The 18,485-nt window shown below is 49.3% G+C and overlaps 1 protein-coding gene across 1 annotated transcript; it reads right to left on the bottom strand.

Moving 5' to 3' along the window:
* Positions 1-1,499: 1,499 nt before the first annotated feature.
* On the bottom strand, positions 1,500-18,334 carry CCL28 (C-C motif chemokine ligand 28). Its single transcript, XM_057743946.1, has 3 exons — positions 18,256-18,334; positions 6,603-6,729; positions 1,500-2,238 (listed from the first exon to the last, which is right to left on the bottom strand). Exons 1-3 carry the CDS (start codon positions 18,317-18,319, stop codon positions 2,046-2,048), a joined length of 384 nt encoding a protein of 127 aa, XP_057599929.1. The 5' UTR covers positions 18,320-18,334; the 3' UTR covers positions 1,500-2,045.
* Between the last annotated feature and the right edge of the window lie 151 nt (positions 18,335-18,485).

Genomic DNA, 18,485 nt, shown 5'->3' with positions numbered 1-18,485 from the left:
ATGGGATTCGTGCCCTTGAGGGAGGCTCCGGAGAGCTGCCTAGCCCTTCCCAGCACGCGAGGACACAGGAAGGAGCCAGCAGTCTGCAGCCCGGGAGAGAGCCCTGCCGGGGCCCGAACCTGCCCACACCGCGGTCCCGGACTCGCGGCCCGCAGCCCCGTGAGCCGTAGAGGCTCGCGGTTTCCACGTCGCCGCGTCTGCGGGGTGACCCTCCGTTACCGCGGCGGGAGCGGACGGAGACGCTCGGGAAGGGTTTTCCTGAGGATTACCCGCCGCATCATACTAAAACACACGGCGGAGTGGAGGGAAGAACGCTGGATTTTTTTTTTTTTTTTTTTTGACAAAATCTGCCTTTACGTTGAAAAGAAGAAGCTGGTGAGGAAGACGTTGCGACACAAAGGCCACACACAGGGCGCGATCCCTGCGTCGCCCGAGAGCGCACCGCTGCACACAGCCAGGCCGGGCCGGCTCCGCCCCGTGGGGACGGCGGCCACGCGCCCCCCGCCCGGAGCCCGCGGGCCCGTCGGCGCGCAGGGCCGCCCGCGAACGCCCGCCGCCCCGGCCCTCCCGGGCCCCGCCCCGGCCCTCCCGGGCCCCGCCCCGGCCCTCCCGGGCCCCGCCCCGGCCCTCCCGGGCCCCGCCCCGGCCCTCCCGGGCCCCGCCCCTCGCCGCGCGCCCCTGCGCCCCTGAGCCCGCGGCGACGTGCCGACGCGGACGCCCCCCGCCCGGAGCCCGCAGGGCCGTCGGCGCGCACGCGCCAGCCACGTGCCCAGTGCCCGCTCGCGGGCGCCGGGAAGGCGCCGTTGGGCGACAGTCCTCACCCGCCTCGCGGCAGCGCCGCCTCCGGCCGCGCGGGGAGCGCGCCCCTCCCCCTGCCCCGCGCGCCTCCGGGCCGGCGGCCTCCGGGGCGGCAGGGCCTCGCGGGGGAAGCCGCGGCGCCCGGGAGGGGTGCGGGGGGACGAGGGGCCGCCGTGAAGCCCCCCCCGCACGGGGCGCAACTCGGGACCCCTCAGAAGCCCCGGGGGCGGCCCGCGGGAGGCAGGCGGCTCCCAGCGCAGAGCAGGCGGGTGTCCTTCAGCCTCGGGCTCGGTCAGTCCAAACAGCAGCACGACCCACACGTGAGGTGCGCGCGTCTCTCGGGGATGTTCAGCGGAAAGTGTTCTACGTAGAAAAAGACCTCCACGGTTCACGAACGCTGCATGGTGCAAAAAGAAATACACACATGCACACAGGAAGCGTTCTTGCCAAAAAATGTTAAATCTGAACGTGATCCTGAGGAAACAGGCAGACCCAGAACGTACAACAGGTTCTGGCCCAGATTCTTTTCTTAAAAGGTCATGCCATGGGAAGAAAGAAAGAAAAAAAGCAGAGGGGCTTTCTTACATGAGAAGATACGAAAGAAATATAACAATTAATTGTGATATGCAAACCTTGATTAATTGGTTGAAAAAAATTACATAAAATGCTCTGGAGATAGTTGGGGACATCTGAATGTGGAATATGAACATATGTGTTATATATACGATGAAGTTGTTGCCTTTTTAGGTATAAAGCGGATGGTGCAGTTATATAGAAAATGCCTTTATTTTTGAGAGATGCCAAGTTATAACACTAAAAAAATTTAGGAGTGAACTGTCATGATGTTTGTAACGTATTTTCACATGGGTAACGATTCAGCAAGAAAATTATATCTGTATATACATAATGTTTTATATGTACATGTACAAGGAGAGGAGAGGAAAAAACAAATGTGGCAGCATAGTAACAAGGATTCATCTAAGGAAAAGTGTACAGATGTTCACAACACCATTCTTTCTGTATGCTGCTCTTAAAATATTCTGTGACGATAAGGACCCTCTCTTCATTTCATTTTTCAGTTGAGCGCATTACTGGCTACATTTGCATCTGTATAATTGTTCCCTTAAAGAAATGTATTTTGTTTTGCCCCGCTGGCTCCCAGTGAGGACTGTTCACGTGACATATTTATAGCCAGCCACGGCCAAGTTCACTGGGGACGCATCTGTGTAGCTTCACGTGTACCCTATCTAATAAGGAGTTTTATGGCCATGTGTTTCACGCCTCCCCTGATGTGCCCCTTTACTGTTCCTCCTGCCGGGGTGTATCTTCTTATGGCAGATGTTGCCTTCAGCATCTTTCTTGGCTGCTTGTTCTTTCATCCACTGCTTAATAACATGATTGTGCGGGCTCACACAGACTCTTCTGCGCTTGACATGAAGGCTGCCAAGAAGGGAAGAAAAAAAATCACTGAAAGAAAGTACAAGTAAGTAAAAACTTAGTGAACTTGTAGGCAGTTCCCACATTGGGGACAGTGTATCTTTGGACACAGACTGAATCCTAAAGCTGAGGACCACAAGGATGAATCTTTTCTATAGTGCCACCTGTGGTTCCTCAGACATCTGCAGAAAGTTATTAAAATGACAAGGAGAAGGAATTGGGGGGGGGGGGGGAGGGGGAAGGAGGGGGGAGGAAGGAGAGAAAACATTTGAAAACAATTCTCTTTCCTGACTCCAAGCACTCAATGAAACCAGTTCCTTCCTCACTGCCCACCTTAAAGGCATCCTCTTCCGTAAAGTTTTTCTAGATCCTCTCAGCTAAATGCTCTCTTTTTTTCTTTGAATCTCCATGGTGCTGGTTACCTCTCTTCTGGCACTTAGTTTACTCCATCTTTTATCTGAGTACTTGTCTCAGACTCTCTCCTTTTTCTGTGGTGTTACGCTCCTTGAAGGAGAAATAGTCTGCAAATGTCCTGAAAAGGACTTGTTCACAGCAGGAATTCAGTAATTAGTTGTAGATAAGAAGTGAAAATTGTTCAAGGACAGTCTGGTTTTGTTTCAACAAAACAATCAACTAAAATGTTCTAGACATTTGTTAACATTTTAATATACTCTAGATCTACACCATGTCTCAGAATTTGTTTTTGTTTTCATGTTTCTGTATGAAATGTTGACATTGGGGTGGGAGACTCCTAGAGCTCTATTCACAATTTCTGGTAACTAGAAGAATTTCTTGTTACAAAAGATATTGTGACTTTTAATTCCCCATTAGATGCCACTCAGCTCTTATTAAATGTTGCAAATCCTGCTGGCTCTACATATTCACTACTTCTGTGTCTGGATAAATTGAAATCCCTGACCCTTTTCTTTGGGGGAAAAAAAAACGGGGATAGAGAGTAGGCTGCCATCTCTCCAGACGACCGAAGAGGAATCATAAGCTAACGTGGGGACTCCTGAAATGGGAGGAAAAGGTGGGAAAGGCTTGAATGCAGTTGAGCGTAATAAAGCCAGCATGTGGGATGATTAATTTGAAAGAAGTGAGGCATCTTAATAGGAAAACAACACATTCTCTAAGTGTATTAGATTGAGAGGGCTTCAAAACAAAAGCTGCTTCTCACTATGGCCAGTTATTTTTCCTTAAGCTATTATAGGAGAAAACTTGGCTATAGCACCAACGTGCAGGAAAAAATAACAAACAAGGAAGAGCTGAAGCTCCTACCCTTTGCAAAGGACTAAATTCTCTCCTCTCCCTGTGGTGTCAGCAAGAAGCTGAGCAGACAGCCAGTGGAGAAAGACTCCACCGACACTCAGATAAGCCCGTTGGATACACAGGTGAGAACTAGGGCGCAGGGCCACTATTCCTGGGGGACTGAGGTGCCCCAGGGAGGGGCACTGGCTCTGCAGGAAAGATCTAGATGGGGGAATACAGGCAGAGGATCCAGGGAGGAGGAAAGCCACAGGAAAACAGGCAATACCTGCCTTGTGGGACTCTTCTGAAAGGCCTACCCAGTGGGGCCTCAATCTCCCAATGTAATACAAAGGGGAAAATCAGCTGCCAGCACAGAGTTCCCAAATCCAAGATGCTCTGTTTTATTTTCTTTTATTTTTAAAGACGTGTTGATGTGGACCACCTTCAGAGTCTTTACTGAATTTGCTACAACACTGCCTCCATTCCATGTCCTGGCCCCTTGGCCATGAGGCTCTGCGAGACCCTGGTTCCCCCACCAGGGATCTAACCCACACAGCCCCCACCCTACCCCACCCCTCACAATGGAGGCGAAGTCCCAACACTGGACCTCCAGGGAAGTCCTGTTCTGATGTTTTAAAATCCAAATGTTTAAAGGCTGCTTAAATTTCCGCTTGTATCCACGTTTCTCCATCAGGATAAAAAGAGATGAGGTATGTCGGTCAAGGAGGCAGCCTATTTCACATTCCTGCCAACTCCATACTGTTCTGATGGGCACTGACCCACCCGGTTGTAGATTTCTAGGTGAAGAGTTTTGACTCTAAGAAACCATTAGAAATGGACTTGCAATAATTAGTTCTTTGGACTTGCAATAATTCTGAACCTATACCTTGTAGGTCTCTGTCTCACACCTGCTTAATGCAAAGAATCTTCTCTGAAAATCCTGTTACCAACTGTGTCCCCACTGATTTTTTTTTTTTTTACCCATAAGAGAGTAGCTAATGACAGTCCAATGGATTTAAAGGGGTGGGCCTGTCATAGATTATATCTATAACGGACCCCTAAACTTTATTTCTTTGCCCATTGCTTTAAGTACAGCAGCCCTTCAACAACCACTTTTGAAAAAATACTCAAGCTTCCCAAATAGCTTTATTCAATAATCCTAAATTTTCTTCCCAATAGATAATATCTATATTATTCAAGAAAAGTCAGCCCTTTGCCCAAGATATAAAACTTTGCGTTGTGTTTATGTTTAGAAAGACCTAGAAGCTCTTTAATGAAGTCACGGTAGAGAAACTTTAAACAAACAAACTGCTATCTCAGACATCAAATTTTACAGTGATTGTTTAAAGGGTGTGAAACAAAGGACCTATTTCCAGGCAGAACAGGACGAGGAAATAAATATAGTGAGGTCACTGTAAGTTAATTTGTATTAGTTAATTGTGATTAATAATATTGATACGTGGTACTTGGGACCTGTATTTTCAACACTTGCAATGTTTTCTGCATCTAAAACACTTGTCTCAAACCTTAGTCTTTATACACAGAGATAAGGGACTGTATTCTGGGTAAGTAAAAACGTCCTGTAGTGAAACAACCTGACAACGAGAGAACACGTCTATTTGTGTCAAACGTCAGACAGTCCTCTTTCTCCCCCCGACACGCGTGCGTGTGAACAGCCGAGGTCAGGAGCCGACCTCCTGCACACGTCGAACCCCACGTGTGACGTGTAAACTTTCTTGGATGTAGGATCCTTTCGAGGAACTTATAAAATCTATGGAGCTTCTCCCCAAGAAGATGAGCACACATTCACACCCAAACATCTCAGGGACCTGAAGAAAGTCTGTCCATGGACATCTTACAGACTCCTCCTCTGAACTTCTGAGAACCTAGTCTTGCAGCAGTTTCTCAAGAATGAGTAACAGGGTTTCCTTTGAAAGGGGGAAGAAGTATCTTAACTCTCAGAGAATGGTCTGCAGGGCCCAGCTGCATAGTCTCCTGGGGACTGCAGGAGGACACAGTCTATTTTGTTACTGCTGCACCTTTGCACATAGAATGGCACTCGGTACATAATCGCTAATCAGTACATATTTCTGAATTCATGGAATTAATAAAGAGGTTCCCCAGTGACTCAGGAACGCAAGCGTCAGCCATGGGCTTATTTGTAGCCCAAAGGGCTTATGAGTGCCACCTGGAGCCATAAGTGGTGTGGAAACCAGCACTCCTGGGAGATGCCTGGCGTGCCCTTGTTGTGATTTGAAGGTGCCATACCGAGTTGGGGAGAGCATTTTCTGAGGGGCCCCCCCATTGCTTTTGAGAGACCTTGGGAGTATATAGCGCAAAGAGACCTGGGCCCTCCTCCCATTTCTGCTGTTCACTAGCTATCTGTCGCCAGGTGCACTATGTCATCGCCTCAGCGACAGCGTTCTCCTGTGTGACACGGAGATAATCTATGCCTTCCTCACAGCACTACTGTCAGAACCCAGATGTGCTAAATACCAACGCATTTCTGACGGTAAAGTCTCTGTGGAGACGTTAAGTACACGTGAGCCCAAAGGTTTGAAAAGCTGCATCGTGGGTGGAGGTAGGAGGGGTGAGAGGGTTCACTAGGAGCTAACAGCCCAGAATCAAAAGCAAAGGGCATTTCAACTTGACTGCAGGTAGCACCTGTGACAGGTACGGGCACCTCTACACTTCTGTTTGAATTTCACATACACGTCTCATCAATTCAGAGAGTAAAAATGACAGCAACCCATTGCTTGCCTGGAAAAAATTATACTTAAGGTCACGAAATTGAATAGAGTCACGTTCTGTTTTTATTTTGTTGTTGTTGCTGTTGTTACTGTTTTCACTCAGAATGTGCCTTGTCTCGCTGAGGAAAGCAATGCACATTCTCTGGTGACTGAAGGCGTTTCGCCCTCAGCGCAGCAGTGCAGGGCAGGGAGCAGAGGGCTGATGCAGGACTCGGGACCTCCTGGCACAGAGTGCATTCACGCCCCGCCCCTCCCCTGTCCACATAATTACGTGTGTGTGGCAGATCAGGTAGTCTCCCCAACCTACTGACCACTGGCCCAGACACGATCACGCTGCAGGGTTAGACCTTCCTGCCCAAGAACACTCACATGACAGCAGCCAAGTCACAATCCCCGTCAGCTCTCTGAATGCGACATGTAGTCACTCTTTCCAGAAGCCGCCTGGAAATATGATGTGAAACCTCCGTGCAGCAGCTGGAGGCAATGGGAAGTATGGCTAAAAGAAGAGAAGAAAGAAATGTGAAATCTTACAGTTTAAAGCACACTGGCCTGGCTCGTATCTTGAAGACTCCAGAGAACCAGAATGTTAACCCACTTGAGCAAGGGGCAAACACTTACTAGGGGCTTTGTGTATGCAGACCCCAGGGCAGGACAATTCTCTACCTTACAGAACTTACACTGTATTGGCGGGGCAGGGCGGGGGTGGAGTGGGGGTGGGGAGATAAAACTAAGCATAAGCAAAGACACAATACAAGGGAAGAGTTGAGAAACAGCTTCCGATGACTTTAGTGGGGGTGCAACCAGACTTGCTTGAAAAAGTGAGGTTGACAGAGGGTCCCAGGAGCTCAGATGGGAGCAACCACACGGGCCCCTGGAGCAGGTTTCAAATTGACCCACCAGGGAAGATCTTAACTGAATCTTTAAGGATTCGGACGGATGGAGAAAAATGGAGAAGGCTTGTCCAGGCTAAAGGAAGTGCCTGGCCAAGAGTTCTGAGATAGGAAAGCCCAGGGCACATTTAGGGAATATAGAAAAATAGACCACTTGGTCTGAACTGAGTGACTGGGAATCTGAATGATGGGAAGTATGTTCAAAACTTAGACTGAGCTCATACCATTGAGGCCTTGAATGTCAGTCTAAGGAGGTTTATCTTTTGTGAAATGGAGTCCCTTAAATATTTGAGAAAGGAGAACGGTTTTAGGAAAATTTGTCTGCAGTGATGAGCAACTGGGGATAGGAGTGTCTGGGGCAGGAAGTCAAGTTAGGAGGAGCTTATGTTAGCCAGATGTGAGGAGAAAGACAACACAAATATGAAAGGAAACCTTATCTCCTGCTAAAATGTATATCCGCAAATTCCTATATGTCACCTGCACACAGTATTCCATGCTTCCCATTCTTCCAAGTGGGTAATAACGCTTTTTTTTTTTTTAAATTTAGAAATTACAGTCAACAGTGGCTGCAGGTGGCAGTCTCATAACAACGGACAGAAGTCAGCCCCTGAATTAGAGGTTAAAAGAAATGATTGAAACCCCTCAGCGGTGTCAGCTCTAAACAATAGAAGTCCCTGCTCTTGGCACAAAGAGAGATTATAAACGAAAGAAGCCAGATTAAAAAAGCCACACGTTGTACGACCCCATTGATATGAAATGTTCAGAACAGGCGAGCCCATACAGACAGGAAGCAGGCTAGTAGATGCCAGCGGTGGGAGCAGGAGAGAATGGGGAATGACTGCTAACAGGTACAGGGTCTCATTTTGGGGTGATGAAACAGGCTGAAATTAGATACTGGTAATGGTTGTACAATTCTGTAAATAGACTAAAAATCACTGAATTGTACACTTTTTTGGTTTGTTTTTTGTTTGGGGTTTTTTTTTTTAGCCACACCTTGCAGCATGTGGAATCTCAGTTCCCTGACCAGGGATCGAACCTGGGCCACAGCAGTGAAAGCCCAGAATTCTAACCACTAGGCAACCCAGGAACTCCCCAAATTATGCTTTTTCGAGGGGGTTGCTGGGCTGAGCTGCTTCACTGCCCTATTTCAATTTTGTTTTTAAAGTGCAGTGGGAGAATAGAACACTGCTTCTCTTCACATTTATCAATGCATTGATTTCCTTAAACTAATTGTTTCTTTACCTATGCTGTGCTGCCTAATCTCCAGGTCAAACTTGGGATTTTAATATCTCAAACAAGGTCTGGGGTTTATTCATGTAGTCATCCACTCATCCACCCATCCTACTATGTAAGAATTACTATGTGAATTCTCACAGATGAAATACTGTCTATGTGTCTAAGAGTTCTTTTACAGTGAATCACTACGCTAGACCCTGGGGGTAGGAACATGGAGTTACCACGACACAGACCTCTGCTATTAGTTGTAACCCAGGCAGCTCTAAAATATGTAATGGACTTTCAGAAGCACTGTGGGAATTAAGAATCATAGGCAAACCCATGTGTTTAAGAATCTGAGTTATCTGAGTGCTGACATCAATTCAAGGCACAATTTTAAGCCAGAAAAGCACCCAGGATTTATAGATACTTAATAAACTGGATTACATTTCTCAGATATAAACGTAGGACTGGCTCACCAGGGGATCACTTAACTCAAGTCAGATCAACTCTCAAAAGGTAAGAGGCAGGGGCTTCCCTGGTGGCGCAGCGGTTAAGAATCCGCCTGCCAATGCAGGGGACACGGATTCCATCCCTGGGCTGGGGAGATCCCACCTGCCGTGGAGCAACCAAGCCCGTGCGCCACAACTATTGAGCCTGCGCCCTAGAGCCCATAAGCCACAACCACAGAGCCCACGTGCCACACCTACTGAAGCCCGTGAGCCTAGATCCTGTGCTCCGCAGCAGGAGAAGCCGGGGCACCCCAGTGCGCCCACACCACAGCGAAGAGTAGCCCCCACTCGCCTCCGCGAGAGAAAGCCCGTGGGCGGCCACGAAGACCCAACGCAGCCACACAAAAACACAGAACAAACCATCACGCACTTCCCTTGATTTCAGTGATGAATGGGAACATAACGTCGTTTTTATTTTTGCATTTTTACGTTTTTACATCTATGTTCCTAAACAAGAGTAGCCCGTACTTTCATCTCCTGACACGGTCCTCGAATGTCTCGAGGGTTCACGGTGCACGAATCTCGAGGACGCACTGGGCAGCTTCCGCGCCCCCGTGACTGCAGGAAGTGTGCGCGAGACAAGGCCTACGTTCCTTTCTGCAACAGGCAGGCGGCAGCGGAGCAGCCCGGGCGCGTCTGCTCAGCACTGCAGCGCGACAACACGCGGGCTCCAGCCCTGGAAAAGGAAACCCGGAGGAAACCCGAGCAACGGGGCGCGAGAGGCCCAGGCACGGCGCTGCGCGTGGCCGCCGTCCCGCCGCTCTTCCCGCCACTGCGGCCAGGCGGGGCGGCTTTCCTCTCGGCGCTGCGTGGCGCCCACGGACGCCGCCCGCGCGAGCCCGCCCCGCCGCGCCGCGCCCCCGGAGGCGCCCGCGTCCGCGCCTGCGCCCTCGGCCGGCCCCCCCCCCCCCCGCGGCTCCGGGGACGCGCCTCGGCGGCGCGCGGAGCCCGCTGTCCTTCCGGGAGCGGGGGCGGTGAGGGGGGACGTCCGCGGCGCCGGGCGCGTCCTTCCCGCCCGCGGTGGTGTTCCGCTTGCGTGCGCGTCCCGTCTCTGAGGCACGTGGGCGAGAGACGCTGCCCCGCGGCCCAGAGCGTGTCGGGCGTTTCTGCGCCTGCCCGACCGCCTGCTTTTACGACCCGTCGCCTGGGTTACGCTTTGCGACGCTCCGAGGCTTCCTGGGTGCGGCGGGGCTGGACGCGCCGCCTCGGCCGTCGCCCGCCAGGGGGCGCCGACCCGCGGCCGCCGAGGGAAGTCGCGTTTCAGCGCAGCGGTGTTACACGTACGCGTTAGAACAAAGAAACACATCGTGCGTAAAGCACAGCGACTGTAGATGCGAGCGAAGGCCGGGCCGCGTCCCTCCGCGGCCTGTGTCCGCCTCGGCGCGGCTTCGCGGGGCCCTTCCTCGGGGTCCTTTGCTTCCGTTCTGTGCTTCTGATGTTCATGGTGTGACGCGAAACTTCTGCTTAGATTTGCTTATCCGCCTTGTCGTGTGTTTTCTGTTAGTCATCTTCTTTTCTTTGCTTTTTCCCCCTTCGGTTGGACTGACGTTTCCTACATCTTTACAATTTTTTTAATGGAAAGGGAGGCTTGGTCAGGTCACAGAAAAACTTCCTTGGGAAAATCACATCTCCTGTACGCCTTCTCCAGTCTGCATCGTTTGAGGACGTGCTATTCTGCCGAGGACGGCCCCCGCCACGTCCGCACCGCGCCACGTCCGTCGACCCCCGCGTGCGTCGCTCGCTGTCCCAGACGCTGCGCACACGCGCCCGAGAGCCTCCGCCCCCGCCCTCGGGGCCCCTGTCCTCGGGGTCCCTGTCCTCGGGGTCCCCGCCCTCGGGGCCCCCGCCCTAGCGGACGCTTTCCTGGCGGCTTAAAAGACCTTCCTGCTCGCAGGTGGCCCTTTTACCCTCTCCTTCCTAGAAATTCTCCACATCCCTGGTTCGCAGGATCCCTCGTTCTCCTGCTACGGCCTTCCTCTGTGTCCAGCTGAGGACGCGATCGCCTGCCACTGTGAACTTGCTCCTTTTCATTGTCGCGTCTCGTCTGACCTTCATTGATGGCTGCCCAAGCCAGAAACCCGTGTGTCGTTGCATCCTCCCCAACGCCACAGCCAGTCACAAGCCCGTGGACATCGCCCAGCTGTCTCCCGTCTTCGTCCCTGTCACCGCTGCCCAAGTCCAGGCCTCGTCAGTCTGCGCCTGGCCTGCGAATCCTCCCGGTTGCCTCCGTGTCCCCAGGCTTGCCCTTTCCCCGCATGTGTGTGAGGTCTCACGGCACCTGCGCTTCTCTGTCTTCACCATACGCAAAATTAAGGGTGAATCTGACTGTCAGCATATCTTTACACCCACACCGCGTAGCACCGTGCCGGGCATTAGCGCTGAATGTCTCTCCAGCTGATCGGAGCTCTGTTGTAGTCTTACATCGTTTCCTTTTATCTTCTTCTAAGGCTTTTAAATATTTAAATATGTTTCCTTTTTTTAAAAAAATGAGATCATCAGTTTTTGGTCAAGGTCTTATGTCCCAAGTGTCCTAAAATTACACAGTGCTTTTCAGAAACATACCATCCCCCCCGCCCTCAACTAACTAGGGGGTCTCTTCAATGTGGTAAATCATTTGTCCATTATATTTACTATTTTAAAGATGGTGTCATTAGTATCTCATTAAAAGCATTACCTTTTGTCTTATCATGGTGTTATTGCCATTGATTCTGTTGGTTTGGGGTTGTCATTGTTTCCAGTATTAAGTGTCAGAGAGTTGGATGGTTAATGGGAATGTCTGTCCCTAATTTGATTTTATGTCTATGTTGCAATTTTGGTCACTACACAGAAGGCTTTAAAGATTTCCTTACTCAAGGCCTTTTAAGACCAACAGTAAAACACTGCATGTCAGATTCGTGGTATAAACATTAGATTCTGGGTTTTAAGGGAAGGATTCTGTTAATGCACAGAGGTGACCCGCCTTCCTCTCTTACTTGGATGGCTACTCAAAGTATGGTTCCCAGAGCTGCAGTATGGTGTCCATTGGGGGCTTATTAGAAATGCAGCTTGAAAAGCACCAGTATAAAGAATACTTTATGGAACACAGCAGAATGGAAACAGAGCAAAGGTAGGTGCCATTGTCAGAGCAGTAGTCCCGGGATAAAAGGAAGAAGAATTAACTTGGCTGCTGTCAGTATTTCACATCTGCAAGTGCAGTTTAAGAATGGCAGTAGTTACAAAAACTTTTTTAATTAAAAAAAGAATGACAGTAGTTAAGTAAATGTTCCAGATATGGCTGGTGGGAGACACATTTCCCTTTTAGAGCCACAGCATCCTGTGGATGTCCACACACAAAGGTGTCCACTGCTGCCACCACGCAGGCAAAGAAGGGCTTGCCAAGCACAACACATGAAGCTGCTGTGCCCACGTAAAGTCCTCCCAGCTGCTTCCTGGAGCCCTGAGATGATGTTTGTGTAGTGGAGGGCGAATGAGGGTTTTTCTTTAGTTCATCTGCGGACGTTTGGTCACCAGTACTTTCTACATCACGGCCCCTGGAGTGCCCAGGGAGTAGTCTTGAAGGGGGTTGGATGCTTTTGTGCCACAGAGACGTGCTCCCTCAGGCATTGCTGCACGGTGATTAGGTGTGTGGAGACCCTGGCTCTGCCGCTGACTGGCTGAGGCTGGGTCACTTACGTAATAATCTGTGTCTCATTCTCTTTGTCTGCAGTGTGGAGATGGCAGTACACCGACCTCATAGAGCTGTTGTGAGGATTGTACGAGTTCATACATTTAAGTGCTTCGAACAGGAGGGACGAATAGTAAACGATAAATGGAAACAAAGAAGACGTCAACTGAGGTCAATGCACAGCACAGTGGCAGCTGCATAGTAGGTATGCAGGTGTCTGAGTCTCTGTGGAATGTGTCCATCGTCCATGTATTACCCCGTAGCTTCAGATTCACCCTTAATTGCCTATTCTGTGAAATTAAGTTGGGACCTTGTCGTGTAAGTGCCTGACAGTCCCCTTTTTTGATTGCAATGTAAGTACGTGACGGTAAGCTTTTGATTGCCAAGGCATCCGTTTCAAAGGCATCCACAGAATAAACATTGCCAGCTGCACAGCTAGATAAAGATTCAGGCTGCCCCACTTTGGACCCCTCCCCCTCTAGTGAGACACCTCCCTAGGAGGAACTTTCCCCTGCAAACTGGAGGTCAGACAGAGTGATTTTTTTTTTTTTTTTTTTTTGCCATTCAGTGAGCCATGGCTGTGCCCTGACAAGGTCTGGCTCTCAGCTGGGCGGGGACGGGGTGCAGGATCTCTTCCCTGAATACTCTGTTTTGCCCTAGGATTATCTGCTATTCCTGTATTCTTTAGTGTCCTCTTCTTTCTAGCTTATCTCTTGTTATAGTTGATAATTTGTTGGATTAAACTTTTATTGTTCAAATTATTATCTGGTTTCTGCCTCTTGATAGAACTCTTGATTGATAACGAATGAATGAAACTTTAATGTTCCAAATTGCTCCAGGAAGTTTATTTGTCTGTTAAGATGAATGATGCAGACTTTCAAGAAATGACTTTGTGTGTTGAACAGATACGCTGCTACCTATGATTAGTTAAGTGGAAAAAATATAAGTAAAACAATTTGTAGATTGTGGTCTGTGATTTTGTGATTTATAAGAAATAGATATCTTTGGACATTAAGATGACTGCGATATAGGTCATTCACATGACCAAAATATATTTCTCAGGTATGTTTAATCTTCAAGTACATGTGAGTTCCTGGCTCACAGCTCCCCAGACCCTTGCAATTTCCCAAGTATTAAGAGCAGTGGGAGCATCTTTTGTTAAAATATTTGGTTTTCTTGTCCTCAGTTCCTGAAAATGCTTCAAACCATGAAGGTGAAATGGGTGTCTGATCATTGTTGACAAGCCCTTTGCACAACAACGGGGTTTAGGTTAATGAAGGAACTTTTGCAAAGCACCTAAGGACGCAGGCAGTTAGGGTTGGAGCTTTTAGTTCCACCCCCTGATTTCCAGGGAGGAGAGAGGGGCTGGAGGGTGAGTCAGTCACCAGTGGCTGGAAATTCCCTGGCGGTCCAGTGGTTAGGACTCCAGGCTTTCACTGCCAAGGGCCCAGGTTTGATCCCTGGTTGGGGAACTAAGATTCCACACGCTGCACAGCGCGGCCAAAAAAAAAAAAAAAAGAATCACCAGTGGCCAACGAGTTCATCCATCATGCCTATGTAATAAAGCCTCCGTAGAAGCAAAAAAAAAAAAAAAAAGGAGGGGGTTTGGAGAGCTGCTGCGTTGGGGAACCAGGATGTTTCCACGTGCCGCTGTGCTGGCCCCAAAGCACCACAAGGACGGAAACGCCTTTGTTCAGGACCTCGTCCTGTGTGTCTCTCCATTTAGCTGCTGACTTGTATCCTTTGTAATAAGTCAGTAATCTAGTGAGGAGTCAGGTTTTCCTATGTTCTACGAGCCCTTCTGATGAATTAAACCCAAGGAGGGGTCATTGTAGCCAGTTGGTCAGAAGCACAGGTGGCCTCACGGGCCCGTGACTGGCGTCTGACGTGGAGGGCCGCCTTGCGGGATCGACCCCTCTGCCTGTGGAATCTGATTCTGTCTCTGGGTTGATAGTGTCAGAACTGAGAGGAGTTCAGTGTTGTTTGTTGGTGTGGGAAACCTACACACACGTTGGAATTGGGTCCAGGAGCGCTTTCATGGTCCTGTTGATGTTTTTAAAAATCTGTGTGGCTGTGCATGGTTAAGCAATCCCCCAAGTTCACGTAGTTAGAATTCTGACCTGGGCTTTCGGAGTCCAAAGCCCACACTCTTCCCAGGAGGCCAGCATTTCTTAAACTGGGATTCACAGACCTCTGGGAGGGAGCCCTTGGTTGCGTTCTCAGGGTCCATGAGCTCTCCAGACAATGCCTGAATTCAATATTTCATCTCAGTGATAATCCTTAAATAGACATATTCTGGACCTTATGGAAGACCATTTTAAAGGAGCACTCACAGGACATTTGAATTTGCTTTAAGTTTATGCTAGTGTTGTGACCAAGTCAGATACTATCTTAATTGTCGCAGGCCAATCAGAAGAGAACAGAGTGGAATTCCCAAATGGGTCATGCTAAGGGAGGGGCAGATTATACTGTCACGGTTCAAACAGAAGAAGGTAGTGGGGAGGACTTCCTAGGTGGCACACTGGTTAAGCATCCTCCTGCCGATGCAGGGGACACGGGTTCGAGCCCTGCTCCAGGAAGAGCCCACAGGCCACGGAGCAACGAAGCCTGTGCGCCACAACTATTGAGCCTGTGCTGTAGAGCCTGTGAGCCACAACTGTTGAGCCCATGTGCCACAACTGTTGAAGCCCACACACCTAGAGCCTGTGCTCCACAAGAGAAGCCACTACAATAAGGAGCCCACGCACCACAAGGAAGAGGAGCCCCCGCTCGCAGCAACTAGAGAAAGCCCGTGTGCAGCAACGAAGACCCAACGCAGCCAATAAATAAATTAAATAAATAAATAAGAAAAGAGAAATGTAGTGGGGAAAATAACACTTCCTCTTCTGAACAAGGTGGTTTATGCACATAAAACTCAAAACCTGCACCTCGAGAATCAGTGCTATACTCATGTTTGGCATAGTGGTTTTAGTTTTGACCAAACATTATTACATTAGATTAATATTGTCGCATTTAAATCTTCTTGGCTTTGTAGTTGTGTTTTTATTTAAATTTTAAATTGATTTTGGCTTTGTGATTGCAGAAGATACATATGTATATATATGGGGTTTATACCTGGTTTTATGTTTATACATCAAGTGATGTAAAATAATTTAAAAGTCATCACTGAGAATAAAGAGAATGTTTTTCTTTAAAGGGGCCCATATATGACTGAAATTTGAGACAATCGCTATTATAAGAAGCCACTCCGCTTCTCCAGACATAGAAAAGGACATTTAAAAAAACAAAACAAACAAAAAACCCTGAACTACATTATAGATATGATGACTGGGGTTTTTTTAACCAAATCTAGATGCTAAATCCGACAGTGTTACTGAATTCAGGATCTACTGTTTTTAACTAAAGGGCATACTTGGAGAGACACTGAAGGGCATATTCACTGGGCTCGTCATGCCTGGCCTCTCGGGAACCACTCCCAGTAAAACAGAGAGTCCCAACTGTGCAGAACAACTTTCAAGCACAAGTGTATACATCCTTGGCAACCCTCTGTAGTGAGTCTCCTATGATTTAAACAGACAAAACATAAATTTTCCTTGTAGGATGCAAGCAGCAAGTCCCTAGCAAGTATCTCTAATCAGGAGCTGTCCTACTCTGAGAAAGCAGGTTGTCAGAGGAAATTTGAAGAAAGCCATTTGGGACTCAGTGAAGCAACATCCCCCAACCTGTATCTGCGGGACAAAGTGGACCCTTCGTCTTTAAGGTACGATAAAAATAGCAAGGCCCACAGACCCCTAGACTGCGGCTTTAAATAATCTGGCCCCTGGCCACGGGCTGATAGACATTTTTATGGAGTCAGAACTGAGTCCTGGGAGCCGGCAGCCGCATCAGCAGGGGTGGGGATGCCCTACCTTTGGGTGGAATCCAGGGCTTTTAATCATGGGTACGTCAAGTGCTCCCTGACTTATGCAGGACCTCCTGGGAATGCCAGTTACTGAGTCAGCACCTCGAGTGGCCCCTTCAGTCGACGTGAAGACAATGGAATATTTAAGGCCTCAAGAGACAAGATGTGTCTCCCCAGGTCCCAGGCTGGCACAGGGGACTTCCCGCTCCCCTCCCCCAGCCCGAGACAATCGCGGGGCGCCTGCACCCCCTTCCCGGCCGTCCTCAGGGTTCACCCTCCTCCTCCCGGCCTGACCTCCCTCCGAGCCTGAATCCCTCGCAGCCGCCCACAGGGCCCCTGAGACACACAGACCCTCGGATGGAAGGGTGCTGCGGAAAGCAGTGCGCTTGCCCCGCTCCGTTCCACGGCTGTTCTCAGGCTTCCTTTCGTGTATTTTCACCCCGGCATCCCTTGTTTTCACATGGCAGGCAGTTGGAGCTTCTCAGACAATGTGATTTTCCTGGGACCCAGACTGCCTCAGGAAAAGCCCGGAGACGAACCCAGAAAGTTACTGTTGGGTCTCCTCAGCTTTCTTATCAACACCCACTGTTGCTTTTCAAACACCGCTGTGTGTTTTGCCGTCCCCGCCTCTCTGCCAGGGCTCAGTCCCAAGCAGACCTTGGCCTTGGGTCTGGCAAGACTTCCCTCGTTACCCTGCCACCTCCGCTGCCCTGCCCTCCCTCCTCCCCCGTAGGAGGGTTGCTGTGGCCGCGGCTGCAGGGACAGCTAGAAACAGGCCAGGAAGCTGAAGGGGGAAATGCATACACTTTTATTTCAAAGCTTTATGTGAAAAAAAAAAATTGCTTCGCCAAACCTAGGAATCAAGCCTTAGCGGGTAGACTTTTAGGATGTGAGTCCTAAATTTCAGTGGTGAAATTTTCTGAATAATTTACAGAAACATATAAAATGAAAAGCTTTTTGTCGTGATAAGATAGATGGCTAGAGATGAAGACCTGTGCTCCGTAATAAAGCTCACTGCATTGGGGCACTGTATTGGAGGTCCCTAAGCACATGCCTGCAGGAACCAGGCAGTTAATAAGATGAATGGCCAACTCCAGAGGACAGAGGCTAGTCTTCTCTAGCTAGTTCTCGCCAGGGAATGTGGAACCATTGTTGCCAGATCTGATTTTTCAAGAGAAGCTCTAAAATCCAGTTTGTATGTGTGGACATATGAGTACGTGTGTGTGAAAGCTGTCGATTTTAAAATGTTGGCTTAATTTTTCAAAAAGCAGACCAAACGAAACTTACATTTCACCTCTGTTCTGAATTTAGGGAATCTATTCAGGGTAGAGTTTCAGAAAAGAAGACAGTGGAAAAGAGTCAAATTAGTCAAGTATTAAACACCTATATTTAGGGTTTCCTAAATATAGTAGAAAAGATTGCCTCCAGTCCAGACGCAGTTGTAATCTGCATATATATGTTAGCAACGCACAATAGATGTTCTCTTTGACATAATTTGTGTGGTTCAGTCTCCTTTATCCTGTGTCCCTCTTTTAAGGTCAGATTGAAGTTTTGGTTTTCAGTATCCACAGGGCTGACTTTGTCAGAAAGCTTGCAAGTTACCACACCGTCCACCAGAGGTCAAGTCTATCTTTCTTCCAGGAATAGGCACACTTGTATTCAGACAGTTTAGCAGGTCAGGGCAAGGGGGAGACAGCTGAATAACAGGGGCTTTCCTCCAGCCTCTACCCAGGGATTTTCGGAGATACTATCACCAGAAAAGGAAGCACCACCCAAAGGTGCACTGATGGCAAATTACTGATGCTCCGCTGGAGGCTTCCATAGCCATCCCCCCACTCACCTTCCACGGGGCGAAGAGCCACACAGGCAGCCAAGGCCACGAGAGCGAGTCCTGTCTGCTGCATTCCTGCCTGCGCGGCAGCTCGACAGCACCGCAGGTGAGGCTTGTGAGATCAGGAAACGGAGCTAACAGTGTCCTTGGGTGCCGAGAAGCAGCGCGAGGAAAGCAAGCCAGGAAGCCCCGCCCCGGGAGGTGCCGGGGGACCTCTTTCTCACGTTTCTGTCCTTGAA

The sequence above is a fragment of the Hippopotamus amphibius genome, chromosome 1 (genome assembly GCF_030028045.1).
Source record: "Hippopotamus amphibius kiboko isolate mHipAmp2 chromosome 1, mHipAmp2.hap2, whole genome shotgun sequence".
Lineage (NCBI taxonomy): Eukaryota > Metazoa > Chordata > Mammalia > Artiodactyla > Hippopotamidae > Hippopotamus > Hippopotamus amphibius.
This window is presented reverse-complemented; position numbering and strand designations above follow the sequence as displayed.